Genomic DNA, 27,652 nt, shown 5'->3' with positions numbered 1-27,652 from the left:
GTCCCCAATCTCCCTCCCCCTCTCCCTCCCTCCCTCCCTCCCTCAGGGCTTCTCCTTCTCCTCTCCGAGGCCTCCATCTTTCTCTCTCTTGAAAAAGCCTATCTATTAGGCTTGCTCAAATAATTTGATTTCCCCGTTACCCGTTATTAATTCGTTACTTTCGTTTGTTTTGAAGCAATATACGGCCTTGATTGTCCACACGTCTGGATATCGCGGTTTCGAATCGCGAGACGCCGTTTTTCGTTATGTCGTCGTTTTTTCCGTTAGGAAAAAAAAGTTTTTGCAAATCACCCAAACTCCCACCATTCAGGCCCTTTCCTTTTGCCCCTCAGCAAAAGGGGCGTCACGGGCTCAGCCAATGGGAGGGGGCGAGGGGGAAGGATGCCGAGGAGGAGGAGGAAGACGGAGGGGGGAAATGGCCGCCTCGCCTCAGCTCAGGCCTGATACTCAGAGGTTTTGACGTCTGTGCGAAGCTAGGCAAGTGGGGTTTATATATCTGTGGAAGGTCCAGGGTGGGAGAAAGAACTCTTGTCTGTGGGAGGCAAGTGTGAATGTTGCAATTGGTCACCTTGATTAGCATTGAATAGCCTTGCAGCTTCAAAGCCTGGCTGCTTCCTACCTGGGGGAATCCTTTGTTGGGAGGTATTAGCTGGCCCTGATTGTTTCCTGTCTGGAATTCCCATTTTCTGGGTGTTGTTCTTTTACTGTCCTGATTTTAGCTTTTCTGTAGCTAAAAATGCATATAAAATTGATTCTATAGGGAGGATAAATGATTGGATTTCAACTCCTACAGCTTAGCTTTCTCTGCCAATAATGGTACCATATCAAACTAAACCTCCCAAGATTCTGTAGCAGTGAGCCATCTTGGATATTGTAAGGGATTTATTATTATTATTATTATTATTATTATTATTATTATTATTATTATTATTATTATACCTTGCTCCCAGGAAGGTGCCTTCGCTGTGGCTCCCAACTTATCTATCTACCTTTCCACATATTCTCCACATTGTGTGTATGTGTATGTATATTATATATACATGAGCCCCGATGGCGAAGTGTGTTAAAGCACTGAGCTGCTGAACTTGCAGACCGAAAGGTCCCAGGTTCAAATCCCGGGAGCAGAGTGAGTGCCCACTGTTAGCTCCAGCTTCTGCCAACCTAGCAGCTTGAAAACATGCCAATGTGAGTAGATCAATAGGTACCGCTCTGGCGGGAAGGTAATGGCACTCCATGTAGTCATGCCGGCCACATGACCTTGGAGGTGTCTATGGACAACACTGGCTCTTGGGCTTAGAAATGGAAATGAGCACCAACCCCCAGAGTCAGACATGACTGAACTTAACGTCAAGGGATACCTTTACCTTTACCTATACACACACACACACACACACACACACATATGTAGGGACTCTATATATATATATATATATATATATATATATATATATATATATATACACACACACACACACACACACACACACACAAACACACACACACACACAGTATATATCACACACACACCAATTTAACAAAGTTTCAGCCACAAAAACAAAGTTTCTGAAGTAGAACAATGACTTTCACAGTAAAGACAACCCAATTTAACAGGAAATAAGACTTTCAAACCAGGAACAGATTTCTGCAATTATTAAAAAATGGTTTATTATAAAAGCTATGAAAATTCGCCAAAAATCAGAGGATAAGGGAAACGTTCCAAATTTTGGTGAGCTATCAGTGTTAAATGTGTTCTACCACTGTACCAGAAGATCACTCAAAAAATGAGGGTGGGAGAGTCCTGTAAAGTCCTCTCCCTCTGTGCTGTTTTTGGGAATTGCACATGCGCGTCCGCCATTAACGAATTAATTTAGAAAATAACGAATTTTCGTTAATTTCGAATTTTTTGGGGGGCAAAATTCGGAAATGACATCAGAAACGAAACGCTGGCGCCCCCTGCTTTTGAAACGAGTTTAGAATCAATTTTTTTCATGGATCGCTCAAGCCTACTATCTATCTATGTTCAATTGTCTGTCTTGTCAGTGTATAAATGGCATTGAATGTTGGCCACATATGTATGTCCTGTGATCCACCCTGAGTCCCCTTCAGGGTGAGAAGGGTGGCATATAAATACTGTAAATAAATAAATAGTACGCCATGAACCTGTTGCCTTTGTTCACACTTCTGCTAGTGGATTAGAATTTGTGAATATGATTCAATCCTGCAATTTTCATTTCTTGTGATTCTTTGTAATTTCCCTGTTCAGGAATTACAATCTATGTGTCCAAGAAAATTGAAATGTTTTTCAACTGAATTTTTTTTAGTTGCCATTCTTATTCATTGGTATAAGCCCAACAAATCACCTGAGGTCCACACTTTCAGCATTTTAAAACATCCTAGTTTCTCTTTATGTAGGATCCAAATGTGCCTAATGAGTCCTTTCTCACCAAATAGTTGTAACACTCTTACTCCTGTTTGTCTGCTGTGGGTCCGTAGCTTTTCTTTCATCCATTCTTTCATTGACCTTATAGGTTTTCTTTTGAAGATATGGATATATTAAGCTCTGGGTGGTCTCTCTGTGCCTCTTGTCCTTTTGAGCACCTGCCCTTGTCCCTAAAATAATCATCCAGCCCAGCGAGGGCAAGGGATGGAATTAGAAAATGAGCTCATCTCTGCTTCCTTGGAAAAGCAACATAGCAACCAAGAACAAACTTTAAAAAATACTAATCATAAATTTATTTATAGAGCAGGGTTTCAACCAAGGTTCTATGAGAGATCATGATTGAATATGTGTGTATGTACATATAAACATGCACATAAATACACATATATAGTTGATTATATAGTTGATGATATAGGTGATTAAAAAGGAAATGAACAGTTCATCCTGAATCACTGAAGATGACACTTCATCACTCTATCTATTTATCTATTATGCAAGTGATTAACAAACCAAGCTAAAATATATTTCTAATCTGAGCCAGAACTTTTTGGCTTCCACATTCTTCAGTTATAATGTCATCTTTAGCAACTGGAAAAGGGAGGAGTTGAAATGTTTTGCTCATTTTATAATTTAGTCCTTTTAATTAACTGTTTATACTGTGTATGTGAGAGGGAGTGGAAGAATAAATCACGAGGAACATATGGCTTACTAATGCTCCATGCTGCAGAGATGGAGTGATTTTAGTTCAAGCTAAAATTTGTCAACAAATATGGAAAACTAAACAATGGTCCACAGATTAGAGATGGTCAGTATGCATTGCAATCCCTAAGAAAGGGAAAACCTGTGACACCTCAGGGCAGCGTGAGCACTGGGAACCAGATACGGAGGCCAATAAACAATCTAATATCTTTATTAAAGAAATAAAGGAGACAACTAAAAATAAGCAGAGTATATAGTCCAGCGATAGTCCTTTCAGAAAAGGTCAAATATAGTCCAGTAATGTATAAGTAGATGTCCAGTATTAGAGTTCAAAGTTTAAAATCCGATAACTGAAACACACTCAAACTTCTAGGCTGTTTGAGTGGGGATTAAAGCAAGATCTGTCAAAGAGTTCCAGGGTTCAATTCCGAGGCTAGGATACAAGGCAAGGCAAAGTTAGTTGTGGTAGAGCTGAATCGCTGTCCAGGCTTGGCAGGGAGATGACATGCAACACTGGTCTACTCAAGAGTAGCGCGCTGCAGAAACAAGAGTCGATGTGAATTCCTCAACTGACACGTTGACACCGCAAAGGTCAGTCGGCGCCCAGAACTTTTATGGGACTACAATCTCCCTTCCAGCCAGGTGTCAACAACTTGCCAGATGCAACCCTCCCAGGAAACTCTCAAGGGAACTGGCTCAATTAGTGCTTGCTCTCTCCGCTAATCTAGCGCTTCTTCTCGTATTCTGCTTCTCCGAGCGAGATGTTTGCCAAAACAATCTTCGGTCAAAAGGAGCGCTCTCTGGAGAACTGGGCTCTGGCTCAAGGGCCTTTTTAATTAACGGTGGGCTAAAACTGTCAACAGGGGACATCTGAAAGGGAGCAGAATCTTGCGGAATTGGCACAAACCCCATATCTTCTTTGGTCTGATCCATAATGGCGACGGGGTCATGACTCGGGGGTCTCTGAGACACTACAAAACCAGGGATTGCATTGCCTTTCTTTCCCATCCAAGCAAAGTGATGCTCAAAATATGACAACATTTTCTTACTGTTACATGGAGCAAGAAATGCCAAGAAATTTCCCAAACTGGGAAAGGAAGAGGCACCAAGGAGTATATTGCAAACAAATGCTGTGTAATGCATTGCATCCAGAAATTTCCTCCCTATGTGGAATGTCATAGAATCAAAAAATTGTAGAGATGGAAGAGACTGCATGGGCCATCTAGTCCAAGCCCCTGCCATGCGGGAAAAGCACAATGAATGCACCCCCAACAGATGGTCATCTAGTTTCTGTTAAAAAGCCTCCAAGGAAGCAGCTTCCTCCACACTTTGAGGCAAAAAGTTCCACGTTGAACAACTCTTACAGTCAAAATGGCAACATCAAGGGTTGCTTTTTGCAACTTTGTGGGGGAATATTTTCAAGCTGCGAATGGTCGACTCTGTGGATGTGGAATCTATGGGTATGGTGAGCTGACCATTATTTCAAGAATACCTTTAGGGTAATAATGCTGAGAAACACTGTCTGAGAATACAGGCTAGCATCCTTTATCCAAAATGCTTGGGATCAACTGTGTTTCGTATTATCTGCATGTATGTATCATTAAAACCTGGAATTGGAGGAGACCACATGGGCCATGCAGTCCAGCCTCTTTCTGCCATACAGGAAAGGCATAATCAAATCACTCCCGACAGATGGACACTCAGCCTCTATTTGAAAGCCTCCAAAGAAGAAACCTCAATTTCATCAAAGTTTCATACACACCTTATATGCAGGGCCGGCCCCACCATAAAGGCCATTGACGCCGCCGCCTCGGGCGCAGGTCCCGGGGGGCGCCGTCAGGCTGGGAGGGAGGCGGGGCACCGCTCTGACGGTGCCCCGCCGCCCGACCAGTGCGCCCTGGCCTTGTGGCTCCCTCTTTCGCCGCCCGGGGAGGGGAGGAGGGATCGCCTCCTTCCCTCCCCGGGCGGCGAAGCCTGCTTCTTTCGCCGCCCGGGGAGGGGAGGAGGGATCGCCTCCTTCCCTCCCCGGGCGGCGAAGCCTGCTTCTTTCGCCGCCCGGGGAGGGGAGGAGGCGATCCCCCCTTCCCTCCCCGGGCGGCGAAGCCTGCTTCTTTCGCCGCCCGGGGAGGGGAGGAGGCGATCCCCCCTCCCCTCCCCGGGCGGCGAAGCCTGGTTCTTTCGCCGCCCGGGGAGGGGAGGAGGCGATCCCTCCTCCCCTCCCCGGGCGGCGAAGCCTCCCTCTTTCCAACCCTGGCCGCGCCTCCCACGCTGCGTGGGAGGCGGGGCCAGGGCGAATAGCATGGGAGGCGGGGCCAACCCTGGCCCCGCCTTCCACCCAGCGTGCCCTGGCCCCGCCTCCCACGCAGCGCGGGAGGCGGGGCCAGGGCACGCTGGTTGGGAGGCGGGGCCAGGGCGCAGGAGGCGGGGCCGGCGGGGGGCGCTTTTCAGCGCCCCCGCTTAATATTTAAATTTATCTCCGACCGGCCCTGCTTATATGGTAATTGTATACAATCTCTTTTTAATATTTTTGTGCATGAAACACAGGCTGAATCTACACTGCCATGTAATCCAGTTTCTCAATCCAGATTATCTGCTTTGAACTGGATTATAATGAGGGGTGGATATAACCCGATATAATCTAATTCAAATCAGATAATCCGAATTTAGTATGGCAATTTGGACGGGGCCTAAATCTACACTGCTATATAATCATGTTCAAAGCAGATGCCAGACACTGGAAAGAAAGTATTATTCCATCTGTAAACAAATGGTTGACCAAACTGCTAAACTTTGCAGAATTTGATACATTCACTTGTCTTTTTAGAAATAAAACAATACAATGTTTCCAGAATAATTGGAAGCCTTTCGCAGAATTTATTGGTAGAATATTTAGGCCCCTTCTACGTGGCCATATAAAATCCAAATTATATGTGTTGAACTGGATTATATGGCAGTGTACACTCATATAATTCAGTTCAAAACAGAAAATGCAAATTATTTGCTTTAATAATCTGGATTGTATGAAAGTGTAGAAGGGGACTTAAAGACTGGCCCATAATAGCGCTGAATGATGAAAAATACATTGTCAGAAAAAATAGCAAGATTATGATAAATGTTGTACAATTTGGTCACCTTTGAATATGAAATATTATAATATAATATATTTTTATAATATAATATATAACGGCATATGATACTATTATTGTATTATTACAGGGGGAAATCCATAACAGTAAGTTGAAAAACAATATATTGGGTTGTTGTGCATTTTCCGGGCTGTATGGCCATGTTCCAGGAGCATTCTCTCCTAACGTTTCACCCACATCTATGGCAGGCATCCTCAGAGGTTGTGAGGTATATTTTAATATATTGTTTGTTAACAACTTTGATAGGACAAATATGATAAGACTCTATCTCAGGCCCTTTCTACACTGCCATATAATCCAGATTATCAAAACAGATAAATCTACAGTCTCTGCTTTGAACCAGATTGTATGAAGCCCCTTCGTACACTGCCATATAAAATCTAGATTATCTGCTTTGAACTGGATTATATGGCAGTGTGGAGCGCCCAGTAAACTGCTGAGCTGCTGAACTTGCTGACCGAAAGTTTTTTATTATTAGAGGGTTGTTGTATGTTTTTCGGGCTGTATGGCCATGTTCCAGAAGTATTATCTCCTGATGTTTCGCCCACATCTATGGCAGGCATCCTCAGAGGTTGTGAGGTATATCCTCTGATGATGCCTGCCATAGATGTGGGTGAAACGTCAGGAGAGAATACTTCTGGAACATGGCCATACAGCCTGAAAAACATACAACAACCTTGTGATCCCGGCCATGAAAGCCTTCGACAACACATTTTTATTATTATATTATAAGCCCAAATCTAGATGTTTATCCTCAGTCTAAACCAGGCATGGGCAAACTTTGACCTTCCAGGTGTTTTGGACTTCAATTCCTACTGGCTGTTAGGAATTGTGGGTGTTGAAGTCCAAAACGTGGAGCCCCCAGTAGCACAGCGTTTTAAAGCACTGAACTTGCTGACCGAAAGGTCGGTGGTTCAAATCATCATCATCATCATCATTTAATTTCTTATTAATCGCCCTCCATCCAAGATGCTCTAGATAAAATTGTAAAGGATAAAAACATACATACAAATATTGATAAAATTAACATAGATAAAAAGCTCTAGTAAAGAGCCAGGTCTTGAGTGCTAGGGTAAAAGGCCCTAACTCACGCATGGCTCTCATATAGGGCGACAAGGCATTCCATAGGCAGGGGCAGAAATAGAAAAAGCTCTGTGTCTGGTCCTTTCCAAGTGCACTTCTCTAAGACCCGGTATATAAAGTAAGTCGCGTTGGGATGGTCGTTGCAACCTCCGATGATGGGAGAAGGAGAGACGGTCCCTAAGGTACAAAGGGCCCTGGCCATAAAGAATTTTAAAGGTCAGAACTAGCATCTTATATAGACCACGGTAATCAGTTGGAAGCCAATACGAATGCTGCAGCCCTGGTGTTATGTGGCATTTCATGGGTGTTCTTGTGAGTAGCCTGGCTGCCACATTCTGAACAATACGGAGCTTTCGGGTCGTGGACATCGAAAGGCCAACATACAGGGCGTTGCAATAGTCCAGCCTAGACGTGACCGTGGCATGGATGACTGTTGCCAGAGCCTCATCAGATAGATAGGGTGCCAGTTGCCTCGCTTGTCATAGGTGGAAAAAGGCCTGTTTGCTGGCAGCAGCGACCTGAGCTTCCATTGTCAGCTGCGAATCCAAAACGACACCCAGGCTCTTAACGGTGGGCGAAGGAGATAGGGCAGCACCATCGAAGGTGGGTAGCAAATGGGTCAGACCAGTCGAACGGCCATGCCAGAGAATCTCAGTCTTCAACGGGTTCACCTTCAGTCTAGCACGTAGCCAGTTCGACAGAGCCTCCAGACATGAGGTGAAATTGTCTGGTATTGACGTTGCTCCAGGCTCCAAGCGCAGAAGGAGCTGGGTGTCGTCCGCATATTGATAGCAGTCTAGGCCGAAACTCCGAGCCAAACTAGCAAGGGGTCTAACGTAGATGTTGAAGAGAAGAGGGGAGAGAATTGCACCTTGGGGTACCCCACATAGGAGGGAAGATCTTTCAGAGACTTGATCCATATACTCCACGCATTGGCTCCGGTTTCGGAGAAATGAGTTGAACCAAATCTGGGAAGTGGGGGTGAGCTCCCGCTGTTAGCCCCAGCTTCTGCCAACCTAGCAGTTCGAAAACATGCAAATGTGAGTAGATCAATAGGTACTGCCCTGGCGGCAAGGTAACGCCGCTCCATGCAGTCATGCCGGCCACAAGACTTTGGAGGTGTCTACGGACAACGCCAGCTCTTTGGCTTGGAAATGGAGATGAGCACCAACACAACTGGACTTAATGTCGAGGGAAACCTTTTCCTTTACCTATCTATCAGTGTGTGTAGGTTTTCTGTAAACAGTGTGGCCCAATTGTTGATTTGGTTTAGTAGGGGTCCCTTTTTCAGCCACCTGAAGGGACAATTGGGGGAGTGTGGGGATAAGGGATCCCCAAAGGGATCAGCAGTGCATGCACTCTGCCAAAGCAATGCAGCCACCCATTGCAGGGCCTTCCCCCCCTCCCTATTTCCCGTCCCTGCTTGAAAGTTCCAGGCTGTGCTCAAAGCCCCGTCCGCACTAGATAGAGCGCGATCCCGCCCCTTCTGCCGCGTCGGGGCTCGGGATTGGACGAGGGGGAGGCCAAGTCCAGAAGCTTCTCCAAAGTGTCAGCGGTGGGGGGCTGTTTGGTTATAAAAGCCAAGCCTGGGCGAGGCGAGTACGTCGGAACGCGCGTGCAAGAAGAGTGTCAGAGCACGGCACCACTCTAGCGACTGCAGTGTACAAAAGGCGCAGGTTGGAACTATTTTAATATTTATTATTATTATTATATTTGTTATACATTATTTATATTTATTATTACATGAATTTTTAAAAAGATGGGTAATCCGTGTTGGGGTCCCTACTGTGTTGTTGTTTACATGCAGAGGAGGTTGCTTTCTGCAGAGATCTCTTGTTTGTTTGCAAGCTGCAAAGTTTAGAGTTGTTACTGTATTTTTCTCTTCTTTCTGTTCCCCTGATCAAGAGTGTCTCAGAGCACAGTGCAGAGTGTTTTCTCGCCTCCTTCTTGAACTTCTTCAAGTTTGGGGGGCGGATCCTGGGATTAATTTAACACCATACTGTAGAATGGATGTGGTTTGATACCACTTTAAACCGCCTTAAGTCTGGCAGAGAAGCAGACCTTGGGGAATTATTATTATTAATAATAATAATATTAATATTATTGTTAATATTATTCTTAATATTATTAAGTATTATTATATTAATTGATTATATTATATTTATTATCGTATTATTACTACAGTAGAGTCTCACTTATCCAACATAAATGGGCCGGCAGAATGTTGGATAAGCGAATATGTTGGATAATAAGGAGGGATTAAGGAAAAGCCTATTAAACATCAAATTAGGTTATGATTTTACTAATTAAGCACCAAAACATCAGGTTATACAACAAATTTGGCAGAAAAAATAGTTCAATACGCAGTAATGCTATGTAGTAATTACTGTATTTACAAATTTAGCACCAAAATATCACGATGTATTGAAAACATTGACTACAAAAATGCGTTGGATAATCCAGAACGTTGGATAAGTGAGACTCTACTGTATATTGTATTATATTTATTACATTAAATTTATTATATATTTATTATATTTATTTTATTTTTATTACAGTAGAGTCTCACTTATCCAACATAAACAGGCCGGCAGAATGTTGGATAAGCGAATATGTTGGATAATAAGGAGGCATTAAGGAAAAGCCTATTAAACATCAAATTAGGTTATGATTTTACAAATGAAGCACCAAAACATCATGTTAGACAACAAATTTGGCAGAAAACGTAGTTCAATACATGGTAATGCTATGTAGTCATTACTGTATTTACGAATATAGCACCAAAATATCACGATATATTGAAAACATTGACTACAAAAATGCGTTGGATAATCCAGAATGTTGGATAAGTGAGACTCTACTGTATGTACGTATTCAGTCTGTTCTGTCTCCTATGAATAGATTATTTCAACTTGAATGTTGCCAACTTTTAAAGGGTTCTCTGTTCTTCTGCATTCATAATCTAGATCAGGCATGAGCAAACTTTGGCCCTCCAGGTGTTTTGGACTGCAACTCCCACAATTCCTAACAGCCTACCGGCTGTTAGGAATTGTGGGAGTTGCAGTCCAAAACACCTGGAGGGCCAAAGTTTGCCCATGCCTGATCTAGATTATGAATGCAGGAGGTGACTCAAAAGATGAGGGGAAACTATCCAAAATAAGATGGAGCAAGTCCAAAGACTGCAGCTCCCAGAATCCCCCCAACATAACCATTAACCAAAGATTTCTGGGGTTTATATCCCCAAACCCTATCTTTTCATACTCTTTATGTATCTGTTGATGTCTAGAGGAGGTAATTATGTATCCGGAATCTCAACCTTTATGCTCAGACTATGCCCTGTTGCTTTCTCCCCCAAGTCTGTAGTTTTATTTTAAACTTTGCCTATATAAATGTGAAGGTTTGTGTTCTCACTTGGGGAAGAGACATGATAAATTGTCAAGAGCGAAGACACCCAAGTTTCTTGGAGAGGTAATGCGTAGTGGGTGGTTTGGGCAGCAATATGTTGGACAGCCATCTGCTGCTCTCCCTGTTGACAGGGATGATAGGCAATTTTTTTGGCAAGCCCTGCTGCAAGGTTTGGCTCTGGCGTCGCTGCAGATGCCAAACTCTTGGAGGGGTTGACTTCTAGAAAAATCTCTTGGAAAAGCATATCTAGCCAGCACCTCCACCCCCTGCCCTTTGTCAGCTCTTGATTCGGGGCCAAACGGTGCAAAGTGCAGAGCCGCCAGGGTGGCCTTGCCTTGGGTGGGTGGCTTCGGCTTATCTGGAGCTGCAGCTGTGCCCAGCTAGACTTTTTCCTGCCATGCAGATTGGTGCCAGGTCTGGTGTTTCCTTTTGCCAAGATCTGATCCTTAGACCCACCCATAGTTCAGCCCCAGAACTGCTTAACGCAGCTCGCTTTGCATTGAAAGTAGCCCAATGTCGGGTGCATCTACACCAGGCATAGGCAAACTATGGCCCTCCAGGAGTTTTGGACTTCAATTCCCACAGTTCAGCTGTCCAAAACATTTGGAGAGCCAAAGTTTGCCCATGCCTGATCTACACTGTCACATTGTGTGCAGTTTGAAGCACTTTTAACTGCCACGGCTCAATGCTGTGGACTCCTCAGTATTGAGATACCCTCTATGGGACTTGCAGTCAAAACAGCCTTTGGAAGGATAGGAGGGAAGCATTGTTTAGATCAGGCATGGGCAAAGTTTGGCCTTCCAGATGTTTTGGTCTCAAGATAAAGGTAAAGGTTTCCCCCTGATACTAAGTCCAGTCGTGTCTGACTCTGGGGGTTGGTGCTCATCTCCATTTCTAAGCCGAAGAGCTGGCATTGTCCGCAGACACCTCCAAGGCCAGGTGGCCGGCATGACTGCATGGAGTGCCATTACCTTCCCACCAGAGCAGTACCTATTGATCTACTCAAATTTGCATGTTTTCGAACTGCAAGGTTGGCAGAAGCTGGGGCTAACAGTGGGCGCTCACTCTGCTCCCCGGATTCAAACCTGTGACCTTTCGCTCTGCAAGTTCAGCAGCTCAGTGCTTTAACATGCTGTGCCACCGGGGGATCCTCGTTTTGGACACCCACAATTTCTAGCAGCCGGTAGGAATTAAAGTCTGAAACACCTCAAAGGCCAAAGTTTGCCCATGCCTGGTTTAGACTAAGAATAAACATCCAGATTTGGGATTATAATATAATCATAATAAAACTTTATATACCACCCTATCTCAAGGGTCTCAGGGCGGTTTCCAGCATAACAGAAACCATACAACAACTTAAAAACCATACAAGAATTAAACATAATACAATAGTGAACATAAGTACACAAGACATACCATCAATCAATTAACACAGACATAAGAACTAATGACAGGGGACTGCAGTTCCCAGCATGACTGACCATTGGCTGGTAACTGGTAACTTTGCAAGTTACTTGGCACTTAGCACTGCCCAGATCCCACTAAACTCTTTTTCATCTTTCTTCCAATCTGTTTCATATTATCTTGTTTTTAATATTATATTGCTGGGAGAAGTTTGAAACGTGATACTCTGGAGGTTCAAATCCTTCTTGTTAAGGCTATTTCTTTGTTCTGTGTTAGTGATGTTTTTCAGGACAGCCTGTTCTCCTTCCATGGATCTTGTGAGTTGAACTTGAAAATGATCCATAATAATAATAATAATAATAATAATAATAATAATAATAATAATAATAATAATAATACTTTATTTATATACTGCCCCATTTCCGCAAGGGACTCAGAGCGGTTATTTTGGACTGCCTTACCCAGCATAGAGTCCAATTTCCAACTCTAGACCAAAACAAGACCTTTTCCAAGTTGTCCCTATTGGATGCTTTGGTTTTTCTCAGTCTCCAGGTCTGTTGCAATAGGCACAGCTTTCCACCAAAGTGATGTGCCCTATCTCTATGAAGGTTGAAGTCTATTTCAATGAATAAAAAGTTTTTCATGGATATCAGTAGACTTCCTAGGATGAACTAAGGAACAGACTAAGATGGATATTTCTTTGAAAATGTCTTTTTAAGACCCCCTTTGGGTCTTCTGACTTCATCTGGGGAGAAGGTTGACATGCACAAAGATAGCAGAAAGGCAAATTCCAGTCTTACGGGTTGGACTGTGGAAAATTGTTTTGTTATGTGTAGACTGGCCTGGCTTTTTCCAAAAGCATAACACCAAGGGCTGCAGTACCTAAGGTTTTCCAGTAGGAGGCTATGTTTACGCTATACACGTAGCAGATTTTCTGCGCGATTGCCCACTTTATTTTCTGCACTGCCAAGTCAAAACTGTGATTCCCAACCTTATGAATGTGCTGATTCTGTACCACTCCCATGGTTTTTATTGATATTACTGTTCTCTTGCTGTAGTGACGTTCGTGAAACCATCTTAATTGTGTGAATGATTTTTTTAATACTGATTTGCTCTCGAGATTTTGAAAACTGAGTAAATATCCCATGGCCCTTGAAATGCAGATGTTTCAGAAAGTGCAGTTTCTCTTCTCACCAGCAGAGGGCAGCCAAACCTTGCGGTTCGCAAAACATAAAAACCAGAGACATATCTGAATGCATATTTTGTCTGCAGGAGATCTTTGGTTCAATTTCCAAACATCAAATGAAAGGATTTTGTGGGGTAGCAGATCCAGAAAAAATGTCCACAGATCTGGAAACTGGCTGCTAATCCAAGTTTCATATGGAGATGTATAGGCACCAGACAGGAAGGAAGGAATAGAAGAGAAATGAGACTGATGTGTTGTAATTCCATCTCATAAATTCTTGTTTGTGTCAGGATAGGAAATCAGTGGTCTTCTAGATGTTGTTGTTCAACTTTTCACAGTTTCAAATGGGAGCTTTCTACCCGACTGGAGGTAGCAGGAATTGAGCCTGGGACCTAAGTCGGAGTTATATAACGATAGCTTTCTGCTGAGTCCTGTACTGCCATTTGCATTCATGTTCCTTATATGTCCTCTTACAGCCAAAATGTCCAAGGGTCCAGCAGTAGGAATTGATCTGGGGACCACCTACTCCTGTGTTGGGGTCTTCCAACATGGGAAGGTGGAGATCATCGCCAATGACCAGGGCAACCGCACCACCCCCAGCTATGTGGCCTTCACAGATACCGAGCGCCTCATTGGTGATGCTGCCAAGAACCAAGTGGCCATGAATCCCACCAACACTGTCTTTGGTAAGGACCAACCCAGACCATCTGTAGTGTGGTGGTTTCTCTTCTAGGTTCTGGATGAGAAATTGTGCTGTGTCCTGGTTCTTTTTTTTCACCAGAGAGGAGTTACTTGTTGGGCGAGTGGACTTACTAACAAAATAGCAGCAGCGTGACCCAGCACCAGTAGCCAAAAGTGATAAAAAGAACAAAAACACACAGACCAATGTTATCTCTTCCTTAGGAGGCTTTTCTTTGAAGCAAAATAACACAGTTGCATTATTTACAAAAACAAGGTTTTTGTAAACAAAACAAAAACAAGGTCATAACACAAATACAGTTCTTTATACAGTAGAGTCTCACTTATCCAAGCTAAACGGGCGGGCAGAAGCTTGGATAAGCGAATATCTTGGATAGTAAGGAAGGATTAAGGAAAAGCCTATTAAACATCAAATTAGGTTATGATTTTACAAATTAAGCACCAAAACTTCATGTTATACAACAAATTTGACAGAAAAGGGTAATGTTATGTTGTAATTACTGTATTTACACATTTAGTACCAAAATATCATGATATATTGAAAACATTGACTACAAAAATGGCTTGGATTATCCAGAGGCTTGGATAAGCGAGGCTTGGATAAGTGAGACTCTACTGTACTTCCTTCTTTGCTTCCACGCTGGGCTTCTTTCTCAGCTTTTGCTGAGTCATTGCATCCATTTAACTCTTTCAGTGCTTGACTCACATTTTTGTTATTAAAAACTAGTTAATTTTAATATTTCTGACATTACTCTCTCAGAATATATTAATGGTTGAATTGGGCCACAATTAGGGTTTAATGTGTTGTCGAAGGCTTTCAGGGTTTATCTTGAAGTAGGAAGAGCTACAAGTCCTATCAGCTCCTAGGCAGAATTGGTGGGACTGGCGGTCTCAATAGATCTAGAGAGTACCAGGTTCTAGAAATCTGGGACTCATTCAGATTATGATGTTATAGTATGGTGATTCCACTTTAATTTCCATGGATCCCGCCTATGGAAACCTGGGCTTTGCCATTTGGTGAGGTACTGGAATTAGCAGTCCTCTGCCCTAAATAGCCAATCCAATGGAACAGAAGCATAGCAAGTAAAATGGAGTAATAGCACTATAATTGTGTAGTGTGAACAGGCTCTTGATAGTCTTTGATCTCCCTTGGTGGTAACCCATCCAGACACTAACTAGGGCTGACCTTGCTTAGAGTCTGAGATAAGCCAGGATCTGGTACCTTCCGGGTATTTACCACCATGTTTCTAATCAGTAGCCCAAGTTGGTGCATTGATTAGTCTTTTTAACATGGGAGAGGATCAGCTCACTGTACCAAGTCGCTCCTCTTTTCCAGATGCCAAACGCCTTATTGGCCGCCGTTACGATGACCCCGTGGTCCACTCAGACATGAAGCATTGGCCATTCCATGTGATCAATGATGGGGGCCGTCCCAAAGTGCAAGTGGAGTACAAAGGCGAGACAAAAACCTTCTATGCGGAAGAGATCTCCTCTATGGTCCTCACCAAGATGAAGGAAATCGCAGAAGCCTACTTAGGCAAGGTGGTTAACTGTAGACAGCGGCATCCTATACTTTGTCAATATGATGGTCCCTTATCTTTTGGTTCTTGGGATGTTTTAGACTTTGCACTCCAGAGTTTCTGCCCATTCGCTGTTTTAGCTTAGGCTTCGGAGTGTTGAAATCCCAAACATCTGGAAAACCAAAGGTTGGAATGCTCTGGGAGAGTAGGAGACCTTGTTGGCAAAGAGAAAGATTGGACTTGAAGTATGGATAATAACATGAATGTATCTATTTCTAATTGTGCTTTCTCTCCATTGCAGACTGTTACCAATGCAGTCATCACAGTCCCAGCTTACTTCAACGATTCCCAGAGACAGGCTACCAAGGATGCTGGTACCATTGCAGGCCTCAATGTCCTTCGCATCATCAATGAACCCACAGCTGCTGCCATAGCCTATGGGCTGGATAAAAAGGTCAGGAGGATTTCCTTTTAAAAGCATGGTTAGCTTTAAGAAGAGGTGTGAGGCTGTACAGCAGAAAAAGCATGCCTCTCAAGACCTTTGGAAAGCAGTCAGGGACATACACTCTTAGAGCTGCTCTTCAATTTTACTTCTACAGTCACAATGCCCAAGCCACAGCATAGACAGTGACTTATGTTTTTTCTCAGCCTGGCTTCATGCAGTATTTCAGATATTTAATAGCCTCCTTCATCTTCTTAAGTTATAGATGTCTATTCAGGTATTGTGGGTAGCAGATGAGAGATTATGGAAACTAATTGAAAGCATTATTTAGGAGGGACACTGGGGTCCTCCATATGTGGCTATACCATGCTTCCCATAATTCAGGAGTGTCAAACTCATTTTCATCATTTTCATTCATTCTATTTTTATAGCATTTTTACTCTTTGCCGTATATAGTCTTTAGGTGTATGCCTCCTCCAGCACCTTAATGGGATAATAGTCCCTGGTACCTACCTCTTACCTAATCTGTACTGTATAAAACTATTTGCACTTTTCTGGCCCACTACCCTTTTAAGGAGCCAACCCAGGTTTTTTTTATCAAAGTGTGCTTATTGGTATATGTGATTTTATTTGTTTATGATTTGTTTTTATTGCTGAGTTTTATATTGCTTATTGCCTGGGCTTGGCCCCATGTAAGCCGCCCCGAGTCCCCTCGGGGAGATGGGGCGGGGTATAAACATAAAATTATTATTATTATTATTATCAATATCAACTTTATGGTTGCCTTCAAAGGGCCATTGAATCTATAGATGGAGGATTTGTGGATACAGGGGGCCAACTATAATTTTTAACATAGTGATTAGGGTTCTTAATTTTGTACCCAGCTTGGGTCCTCAGCTGTTATTGAACAACAAGGGCCATCACTTTTGATTCTCCACCATGCAAACTACATATAATAGTTATTGCAGCCCAACAGCACTTATAGCTCTCAGGTTGGGGAAAGGTTTAAGGGAATTTTTAAGTCTAACATCATATTCACAAGCCTTGTGTCTAATTCAAACCTGACTAAAGAGAACAAATTGAAGTATTCCAGATGTTACTGTATCACAATTCCCAACAGTTCTAGTCATGATGTTAGTCTTTGACACAGGACATGGAAGCCCTTCTGAAGAGGTTGTGGTTCTCACACTGTTGGTCTGTTGCATTTATAGGTGGGTGGCGAGCGCAATGTCCTCATCTTTGACCTGGGCGGTGGCACCTTTGATGTGTCCATCCTGACCATTGAAGATGGCATCTTTGAGGTTAAGTCAACCGCTGGAGACACTCACTTGGGAGGCGAGGATTTTGATAACCGCATGGTGAACCACTTTGTGTCAGAGTTTAAGCGCAAGCACAAGAAGGACATCACAGACAACAAGCGGGCGGTCCGGCGCCTGCGCACGGCGTGTGAGCGGGCCAAGCGCACCCTCAGCTCCTCCACCCAGGCCTCCATCGAGATAGACTCCCTCTACGAGGGCATTGACTTCTACACCTCCATCACCCGAGCCCGCTTTGAAGAACTGAATGCCGACCTTTTCCGGGGCACCTTGGAGCCTGTAGAGAAAGCCTTACGCGATGCCAAGCTGGACAAATCCCAGGTGCACGACATTGTGCTCGTGGGGGGCTCAACCCGTATTCCCAAGATCCAAAAGCTTCTGCAGGACTTCTTCAACGGCAGAGAGCTCAACAAGAGCATCAACCCTGATGAAGCGGTGGCTTACGGAGCAGGTAAACAGCCGTGGCTAAAAGAAAAGAGCTAACAGGTTGGGATAAAATTGTTGTGTTGGAAGAAACCAGAAAAGCTGTCCATTCCAGTAGGAATGTTGTACTACAATCCAGGATATGGCTGGATTTGTAGTCTTCTATCTGGGGTGTTGAATGGTTTCCACCCTTTCTGAAGGGGATTTAAAATCATAGAGTTTGTGGAGAAGAAGGAAGAAACAAGGAGATGCAGGAAAGCAGCTGCTCCTTTCTGCAGGAACATACATTGTTAAAGAGACTACATTGGCCACCCAGTCCAATTCCCTGCCATGCAGGAAAAGCATAGTAAATAGATAGCAGTGGTTGATACCTGATCCAAAGAAGATCACAATGTCAGTATGGGGTGAGCAACAGCAATCTATTTTTGCTGATGGGCAGCTTGAAACTCATCAGGTGTCTTTAGAGAGGTATTGTGGGCAAGGCATGGTTTCTCTTGTCAGGCAGCTTCTTGACTCCCTTTCATTGCTCCCCCAGCTGTTCAGGCTGCCATCCTTTGTGGGGACAAATCCGAGAATGTGCAGGACCTGCTGCTGTTGGATGTTACGCCGCTGTCCCTGGGTATTGAGACGGCTGGCGGAGTGATGACAGCCCTCATCAAGCGCAACACCACCATCCCCACCAAGCAGACACAGACCTTCACTACTTACTCCGACAACCAACCGGGAGTTCTCATCCAAGTAAGTGGAAGCTGAATTCAGCAGGGCTGGTGTGATAGTGCAATAGATTTTGACAACACTGTGCTTTTAAAATAGTTTAAAGGCCTAGAAACTTTTAGCAAAAAATTGGGCTTTTTTAACATAAGTTTTCAAACAACCACCATTTCTAAAGAAGGGAGATAATGACTAAAAGTTTTCATGACTTACACTATGTAACATAATTTTTGTTCCTGCAGGCTTTTGAGTTCTGTTGCTGATGTTTTAAAAGGTGCTTTTAGGATGTTTTTAAGATGTTTTTTTTAAGGTGTTTTTAAAATGTTTTTTAAATTGTTGATTTTAGCCAGTTCTTGTAAGCCGCTCCGAGCCCTAGGGGAGTGGCGGCATATAAGTTTGAGAAATAAATAATTAAATAAATAAATAAAATATCATTTCCTAATTGGTTCTCTCATAAAAACATGGGGAACGTTTATTAAACTGCAAAAACTTTGTTTTTGTGGGACAGCCTGCAGCACATTTTGCTATAGTTTTTCAGTGAATATCTCATTGGGTCCTAACCAGTTCAACCTAGTTTGTAGCAGCCACAAAAACAAAGTTTCTGGAGTTTAACAACTTCTTTCAAAGTAACTACTGCACAATTAAACAGGAAATAACCATTTCAAATCAGGAACAGAACATTTTTTCCAATTCTTTTACTTAATGTTATCGGTTATCTTTGCTAATTCTAAATACTTATTTTAAAAGTCAGCTATTTAATGAATTAATTATGATTAAGTCCTTCACATTCATTCTTTATTTGTTTATTTGTTTATTGTCCACCCCTCCTTATGGTTCAGTCAGGTTGCAGGACCCCCTGAAAAATAGAAAAGTCATGAATAAAGCAGTTTATTCACCTCTCTATGAATCTCTAGGGCCTCCAGTGTGATGGACTTATAAATATTTAGAGAAGTATTCTCTCTAGACTAGAGATCTCTGGGTCCTCCAGCATGACTTCCATTGGAAGTTTATATTAGAGTCATGCTGAAACTTCTACACATTCCTAGAGAAAATCTTGCTCAAATCCAGAAAACTTGAACCCACACGTTTGGAGGGCTGATTTGCACCACTTCACAAGTTTAAATTGCTTTGATGCTCAAGTTTTTAATGCTACAAAGGCAATTTCCAAGTTTACCATAAAAGTATGGATGGGATCACAAAAATAGTAGCCAGAAATAAAGTTTATTCTCAACAAAGTTTAGTTAAAAGTCCGATGTGCTGAGGTTTTTGTTGATCCATCACTGGATAGTGTCCCAGTCCAGTGGAGTGTAACCTCCCAAAAAGTTCCTAATATAGAAGTCAGCCAATGGTTCCTTAGGTTTTTTATGGGGGGGTCTCTAGCATTGCTTTCTAACCCTCTGATGCGTCTTCTCTTCTCATCCTACAGGTTTATGAGGGAGAGCGCGCCATGACCAAAGACAATAACTTGCTGGGCAAGTTTGAGTTGACAGGGATCCCCCCTGCTCCTCGGGGTGTCCCACAGATCGAAGTCACCTTTGACATTGATGCCAATGGCATCCTCAATGTGTCTGCCATTGACAAGAGCACTGGGAAGGAGAACAAGATCACAATCACTAACGATAAAGGTGAGTGTGGATGGAAAATTGGGTTTTACCCAGTGATGGACTACAATATCTTCTTTATTCATTTCTGGAAGTTGCAGTCCAACATTATCTGGAGCACTACATGATTCCCACCTTTATATTTTAGCATTTGGTTCTTGGCATGAACGACCCTATATCCCAACAGGTGGGCAAGTCTACCTCTCAGAGGTAGGACTATATGCCAATCATCGTCACCACTGACTTCTGGCTAAAGCAGATGGGATTTACAGTCCCAACAATATCTGGGAGGCTGTAACTGACCCAAGCTGGGTTTAAAAATGGTCTCCTTGACCAGATTCTCCTCCTTGCTTCAGGCCGTCTCAGCAAAGAAGAGATTGAGCGCATGGTGCAAGAGGCAGAGCAGTACAAGGCGGAGGATGAAGTCCAGAGGGAAAAGATTGCGGCCAAGAACTCCTTGGAGTCGCTGGCCTTCAACATGAAGAGCACCGCAGAGGATGAGAAGCTGAAGGACAAGCTGTCCCCGGAGGACAAGCAGAAGATCCTGGACAAGTGCAATGAGGTCATTTCCTGGCTGGACAGGAACCAGGTGAGTTTACAAGAATAGTTGAAATAGCAGTAGGAGGGGATGGGTCCTATGTTTAGAGTTATTTCCTGTTTGGGAAAGGCAATACAATCTGAAGTAAATACCAATAACCTAAGGAATTCAAAAGCAATAATGCCTACCGGTACGATGTTAGAGGAGGTGTCTTTGTTATGTGCATGTAAATCATTTCTGACGTATGATGACCATATAAGGGTTTTCTTAGGAAGACTTAGTAAGGAAGTTTCTTGGGAGTGTGACTATGGAAGCTTGTCATGTTGACTGCCTGTGCTTCAGCAGTTATGACTGTGCTGTTGATCATTCTCAAGGATGAGGTGGCTTGTAGTTATCAGGCACATCTAGTCAATAATGTGACCATACCTAAGAAGTGGCCATCTGATCTCTACTAAAAGACCTCTATCCTCCAGGTAGTCTAGTCTGCTACTGACTTTTTAGGGCCTGGACATTCTCCCTGATGTCTCCTCAGAACCTCACCTGTCCTTTAGGTAGGGTTTTCCTCTAGGACAGTGGTTCTCAACCCGTAGCTCCCAGAAATCCTAGCCAGTTTACCAGCTGTTAGGATTTCTGGGAGTTGAAGGCCAAACATCTGAGAACCCACAGGTTGAGAACCACAGATCAAGGAGCAATTCTGGAATAGTTTCTTTCAGTTCTCCACTAGGGGGCAATTGAGGCATCCCAAATATGGGTCTCCACAAGAGTGTCTGAAGGCCTACGCCAATCTGCTTTGGCGCAATGCAGAGAAAAGGTTGCTTTTCCAATAGATACAGTCTTTTCTTTTAGATTATAGAGTTGGAAAGCCCATCCAGTTCAACTCCTTTCTGCCAAGCAGGAACATCCAATCGGAGCCCTCCCAACAGATGGCCTTCCAACCTTCTGTTTAAAACTTCACCACACTCCAAGGCAGTATGGTCCACTGTTGAACATCTCTTACCATCAGGAAGTTCTTTCTAATATTTAGGTGGAATTTCTTTCCCTGCAATTTGAATCTATTTCTCTAGAGCAGCAAAGAAACAAGTTAGAACTTAGTGGTCCTCTTGGAAGAAAATATCCAACACCTTGATGGAACACAGTCTGACACCTAGCCCCATAGTGCTTGTCTCTATAACTCCAGAATCTGTTATTTCAAAGCTTTGTCTTTTCCTCACCCTGCAGATGGCTGAGAAGGATGAATACGAACATCAGCAGAAGGAGCTGCAGAACGTCTGCAATCCCATCATTACCAAGCTGTACCAAGGAGCCGGGGGGATGCCCGGAGGGATGCCCGGAGGGATGCCTGGTGGCTTCCCAGGAGCCGGAGGCGCTGGGGGCGGCTCTTCAGGCCCCACAATTGAGGAGGTGGATTAAGAGCCTCCCAAACCCTGCATGGTGGCAGAGGGGACTCTGTGCAAGTTGTCTTGGAAGCTTCCTTCCCATCCTGCTTCACTTCAGCTGCCTCCTTTTGCCCGTCTTCCCCCTCTGCACGAATGGGGCTTCCTCAATCTGTTCTCTTCCTTCCTGCACATTTCTTCTACTCTGTTACAAAAATGGGCATGTTTCCTCACTGCCAAACTGAGACTCTGTTGTCGTGTCCACATGAATAAATTATTGCACTTTTGTCATCCTCTGGTTTTGGTGCCTGTGTGACTTGTGTTTGTGCGTGTCCTCTGGAAAACATTGTAGTTCACACAATCATGGACTTGCTTTTGGGTCCCCTCCCTCACATATTAGTAAATCAGTATTTATTCCATTATGGCACATTGGTCGCCTGTTGAGGGCTGAGTAGGAAAGCAATCAAAACAATATTTGGTCACCTGAAAGGTATTCATATTTGTGAATACAACACAACCTCTATATCCATAGGACTTCAGTTCAGACTGCCATCACATGCTTCTTATGGGTCTCCCTCTAAAATGAGATCTAGGCTGCCATATAATAATAATAATAATAATAATAATAATAATTTTATACTTCTATCCCGCCCCATCTCCCCAGAGGGACTCGGGGCGGCTTACATGGGGCCATGCCCAGACACGACAGCACAAATCAGATAAAACATTAAACTGAGCAGTAAAACTTCAACATGATTAAAAACAGTCATAAAAGTCAATATAGACAATAATATTAAAATCCCGATTTGGGTCAAAAGATCCAGGCCAAGGTGCAAAGCAATATAAGTTATCAGGGAGGGATAATTATACAGCAGGTGTAATACTTAAAGTGCTGAATGAATCCTAAAAACAATCCAGAGGGTCTACTGCTTAATAGGTAAATAACATGATCCCACAAGGATCAATCAATGAAGGCCTTCTGGAATAGCCAAGTTTTCAGGCTCTTCCTGAAAGAAAGTAGGGTAGGGGCCTGCCTAATCTCCCTGGGGAGCGAGTTCCACAGCCGGGGGGCCACAGTGGAGAAGGCCCTCTCCCACGTCCCCACCAACCGCAACTGCGAAGTTGGTGGAAGCGAGAGGAGGGCCTCCCCCAACGAGCGAAGAGGTTGTGCGGGTTCATAGGGGGAAATGCGGTCTTGAAGGTAGGTGGGTCCCAAACCATTTAGGGCTTTGTAGGTGATAACCTGCACCTTGAATTGGGCTCGGAAAATAAATGGCAGCCAGTGGAGCTCCTTAAACAGCAGCGTTGAGCGCGCCCTGTAATCTGCCCCAGTTAGAAACCTGGCTGCCGATCGTTGTACTAGTTGTAGTTTCCGAGCCGTCTTCAAAGGCAGCCCCATGTAGAGCGCATTGCAGTAATCCAGTCTAGAGGTAACTAAGGCATGGACCACCATGGTCAGATCTGATAATCCACATTATCTGTTTTGAACTGGATTATATGAGTCTACACTGCCATAGGATTCAGATCAAAACAGATAATCTGGATCATATATGGCAGTGTAGAAGGAGCCAGAGACTTCAGCGGGCCAAGAACTCTGCAACCGGATTGTGGAGACAGGTTGCCTAATCTCAGGGCCTGGTTTTAGGTCTAGTTTTCAGGAAAATCTGGGTGCAAATTCTCCAGTTTCAATGGGCTCAGCTCCAGACGAGAGGAAAGAACTCTGCCATTATTTAGTGCAGTTAGAGTGGTAGCTTGGTAACAATTTGCAATACTTAATTCGATGTGTTGCTTGTTGGTCTGTGCATTTATTTAACTTCATCCTTCCTTGCTATTTGTTGTGATGCCAGAGCTCAACCCTCTGTTCTGCATATACTTTCTGGCTAGGATAGATTAAATGTTCATTAGCTTCCTAATTAGGTGAGAAAGAGGGATCCCTTCCATTTAAGATTTATGGCTTTGTTTTTTGCTTCCTAAATGACCAATCTGAGGCATCCATCACAGTTAATGCAATGTAAAGGGTCCTAGGTGAAGGAAACAACAGGAGTAAAAGGAAAGAGTTGGAGCAGTAGAGGCAGACGGCAACAGGTGAGTGAAAGTAAGAGGTTAGTACAAGAGTTCCTTAAGTGCAAAGTGTGCTGGCATGCAGTGAATTGTTGGCACAACAGGAATAGTGATTGCACAAACTTTTAATTTAGTGGTGTTTCCTCTTTAAAAACCAAGTGGAAAGATCTTGATTGCTTATTATAGAGTGAGTATGACCTGCCCTTGATACACAACATGCCTCAGACCTCCGATATATAATAGATGAAAACATAGGTGTGGTCAAGACAGCAGATGGAACTGATGAGGAACAACTCACAAGCCAGGAGAATTGCAGCAGTTTGATTTTGCCTGAATCTACAGGGGAAGACATGTCTTATTTTCTCCCTCCACTTGAATTAACATGAGGGTGAACTACTTTGTCATTTGAACTCCATTTGCAGCTTTAGAAGTAAGCCGTGAAATGTTGGAGGATATTAATTTAAAAATCCAGTCTATAATATGAGAATTATAGAGAATTTTTTATAAATTCCGTACAAAGTAGGTAATTACTTTCTTGAGTTTATCCTGACTCATATAATCCAGTTCAAATCAGATAATCTGGGCTCAGATACTGGATTATATAGTAGTGTAGATCCAGCCTAGGACTCTGGAGACCAGGGTGATTCCCTGCTCGGTCATTGATTATCTGCTTTGAAAATCTGGATTATATGGCAGTGTAGATCCAGCCATAGTCTCATACTGTCCAGTGGTTAGTCCAGCTCCAATGACATTTAATCATTTAAAAATGTGTTACAATTCTTTCTTGATAACTAAGTCCACTGTTGATAAAATAAGTGTGTATATTATTTATGCCGAGTTCAATATCCTCCATTGACTGGTTGCCAGAGTACCAGACAAACATAAGAAGGAATGATAATCTCTGAAAAGGAGGACACCTGTGTGAGTCAATAAGTAATGCCAGAAAAAACATTGTAAAGTTCCTTATAATTAAGCTACAGGACTCATTGCAACAGGATGTGGCAGAAGTTAAGGATTTGGCAAGAGTTTAAAAGAGGAACTGGATTTTTGTCTCGGCAATTGTGTCCAGCAAAAATTTTGGACAAGCTAATTCTTGCAAATTTTGGACAAGCTAATGCTATTTCACACGGAAACAAGATGCACAAGAATTTCAAAAGGAATCAAAGCTGTCTAAAAATGCAAGAAACATATGGTTGCCTTTTGATGGTGTGTTAATTAATTTGATACTTGTAGGTGTTAATGGTCGGACGATACCAGCTGTCCTCCTAATCCAGTGTGGGAAGAAATGTGCAAAGACTGCTGGTGCCTCATCAAACTACAACTCCCAGGCAGCTAAAATGGTGTCAAACTGCATTCATTCTATAGTATAGATCAGATATGGGCAACCTTTGGTCCTTCAGGTGTTTTGGACTTCAATTCCCAGAACTCTCAGACACCTTGCCAGCTTTAATGAAAATAATGAAAGAATAATAAAGAAAAGGCTATATTCAAGAAGACATAAGTTACATCTGCATTGTCAAAGAACCATGACTCAAGGTTATGAAATCATGAGAATTGTTATTTTATGAAGTCTTTAGCCTTATCTTCCAAAGAGTGCTAGTGCCTCACCAAACCACAAATCCCAGGTTTCCATAGTATTGAGCCATGGAAGATAAAGTAGTGTCAAGCAGCATTCATTCAACAGTGTAGAAGATGAAAGCCATGGGGACACTGAAGGAGACACTCAGACACACTCAGAAGAACAGCCACGAACAATTGTGTGTTACAAATATGAAATGCAGCCTGGTATACTGAGATCACTATGTTGGAGACATAGACAAGGCTTGCAGGTTATGTTAACCTTTAAACCTTGTCTTTTACCTACAGGGCCATGACTGTTTAGCATCCAGATCCAATGAAAAGTTAGGTGGAATCTCTATAAATGTCTGTTGGGTTGAACACATGCTTCACCCTGTTGTGAAATATCAGTGGAAATTCATGTGGGAAGGGAACGTGATCCAAGCCAGATATATCAAAAACCCAAGTCATGAAAGTAAGGCTGGAATGAGATCCAACCACAGCTAAGTTCTGCCTGAGTCAAAACACCTACGGCCAACTCTTATTGCCATGAAACAATAACCAGCTGCCCACATGCCAGCAGAATCCTTTCTTTCCACCACATTGGAATGCAAAATGGATTGTAATCCAGTTTGTGGGCCTCTCCATTCTACAGACCTCAGACAAATATTTCACCCATTGGAGAAAATTGCCATCCACAAAAAATAACTATGGATCAGAGTTTGGGAAAAGCCACTTTTTAAACTACATCTCCCAGAATATTCCAATATGACCAATGTCATGTTGGGATGTATAGTCCAAACTCTGGTCTAAGGCCCCTTCCACACAGCTGTATGAAATCCACATTGAACTGGATTATGGCAGTGTGGACTCAGATAATCCAGTTGGATATTGTGGATTATCGTCCTTTATATGCTGGGTTATATGGCTGTGCCTATAGCACATGCTGATCAAATCCCATCTTGTTATTATGATCTATTAAATTGGATTTACTAGCTGACTGATATTCAAGGAGTGATCCAAACCTAATTGCATGATGTCATTAAAAATAAATCAGGACCCACTCCCTTTGTTGTGGCAGCTCATTAATCACCTGCTTTGTTCTTGATATTGTTGTTTTTGCAGTTTAATTAGCTATGGGTTTAATCCAGACTGAGACCTGCTTGGGCAGAGAGTAGACAGAAAAAATAAGGTATATATTTTTAAAGGCTTAGATATCTATAGTGATTGCTGTGACTCCATTCCAGGTTTTACTCTGAAGGGTTTCTGGTAAGTCTAACTATCAAATGATTCGGCAAATTCATGGACAAGAGGTGCTCAGGGTCATCTTGTCTAATTTTTCACATCTATTTACTTCTTGGAGTCCCTGTTTTGCATCTGTCAACATTTGCTCCTCGGGATTCTAACAAAATACATAGTAGATCCAATAAGCCTGAAGTCTTCCCACAGGCAATGGTTCACTTCTGATCTATAGTAGTATTCATCCCCTTGTGAATTGCTATTGTCTCATCTGACTAATGGTCCTACCATTAGGCTAGGTGAGGTAGCCTTTCTTGGAAGATGCCCAGACAAAGCATTCGCCACCCTGTGTGTATGTGCCATACATCCTGTTTGGTATCCCTGCATGTATACTGCAGAGATCATCAGTAGGGTTGTAGGTCTGTAGAAATGCAAGAGGGAGGGTGAATATAGCTGACAGAGGAATGGAATGGACCATGCTAGAAAAGGTTCACTACCTGTAGTGACCTGCTGTCTTGAACTGGTTAATCTAGAATTAAAAGTGTGCAATCTTGTCCATGCTTCAAACACCTTGATTTCTGGTATGTGTCAACTCCTCTTTATGTACCCACTCACTTTCAACCTTGCATCAAAACTGGCAAAGGTTGCCTATGCTTTTTGGCAAGACCTTGAAACACCTTGAAGGAAGGCAGCTGACAGCCTGCGGGCCCAATACAAGGGTTTTCAGAGTGTAGACTTCCATTCCTTTTCTGACATACAGTTTCCAGAATATCTTCCCAGCACCAGCCATGTTGGCTAAGGGATTCTGG

General features: G+C 43.1%; 1 protein-coding gene across 1 annotated transcript; it reads left to right on the top strand.

The window, feature by feature from the left end:
• Positions 1-8,887: 8,887 nt before the first annotated feature.
• On the top strand, positions 8,888-22,284 carry LOC100554364 (heat shock cognate 71 kDa protein). The gene is made up of 9 exons (XM_003222829.4): positions 8,888-9,044; positions 13,840-14,049; positions 15,399-15,604; positions 15,884-16,036; positions 17,236-17,791; positions 18,299-18,501; positions 19,901-20,099; positions 20,432-20,664; positions 21,832-22,284. Exons 2-9 carry the CDS (start codon positions 13,845-13,847, stop codon positions 22,021-22,023), a joined length of 1,947 nt encoding a protein of 648 aa, XP_003222877.2. The 5' UTR covers positions 8,888-9,044; positions 13,840-13,844; the 3' UTR covers positions 22,024-22,284.
• Positions 22,285-27,652: the final 5,368 nt, after the last annotated feature.

This window comes from Anolis carolinensis, unplaced genomic scaffold, assembly GCF_035594765.1.
Source record: "Anolis carolinensis isolate JA03-04 unplaced genomic scaffold, rAnoCar3.1.pri scaffold_10, whole genome shotgun sequence".
In the NCBI taxonomy this organism is placed as follows: Eukaryota; Metazoa; Chordata; class Lepidosauria; order Squamata; family Dactyloidae; genus Anolis; species Anolis carolinensis.
Note: the sequence above shows the minus strand (reverse complement) of the source record. Positions and strands in the feature narration are given on the sequence as shown.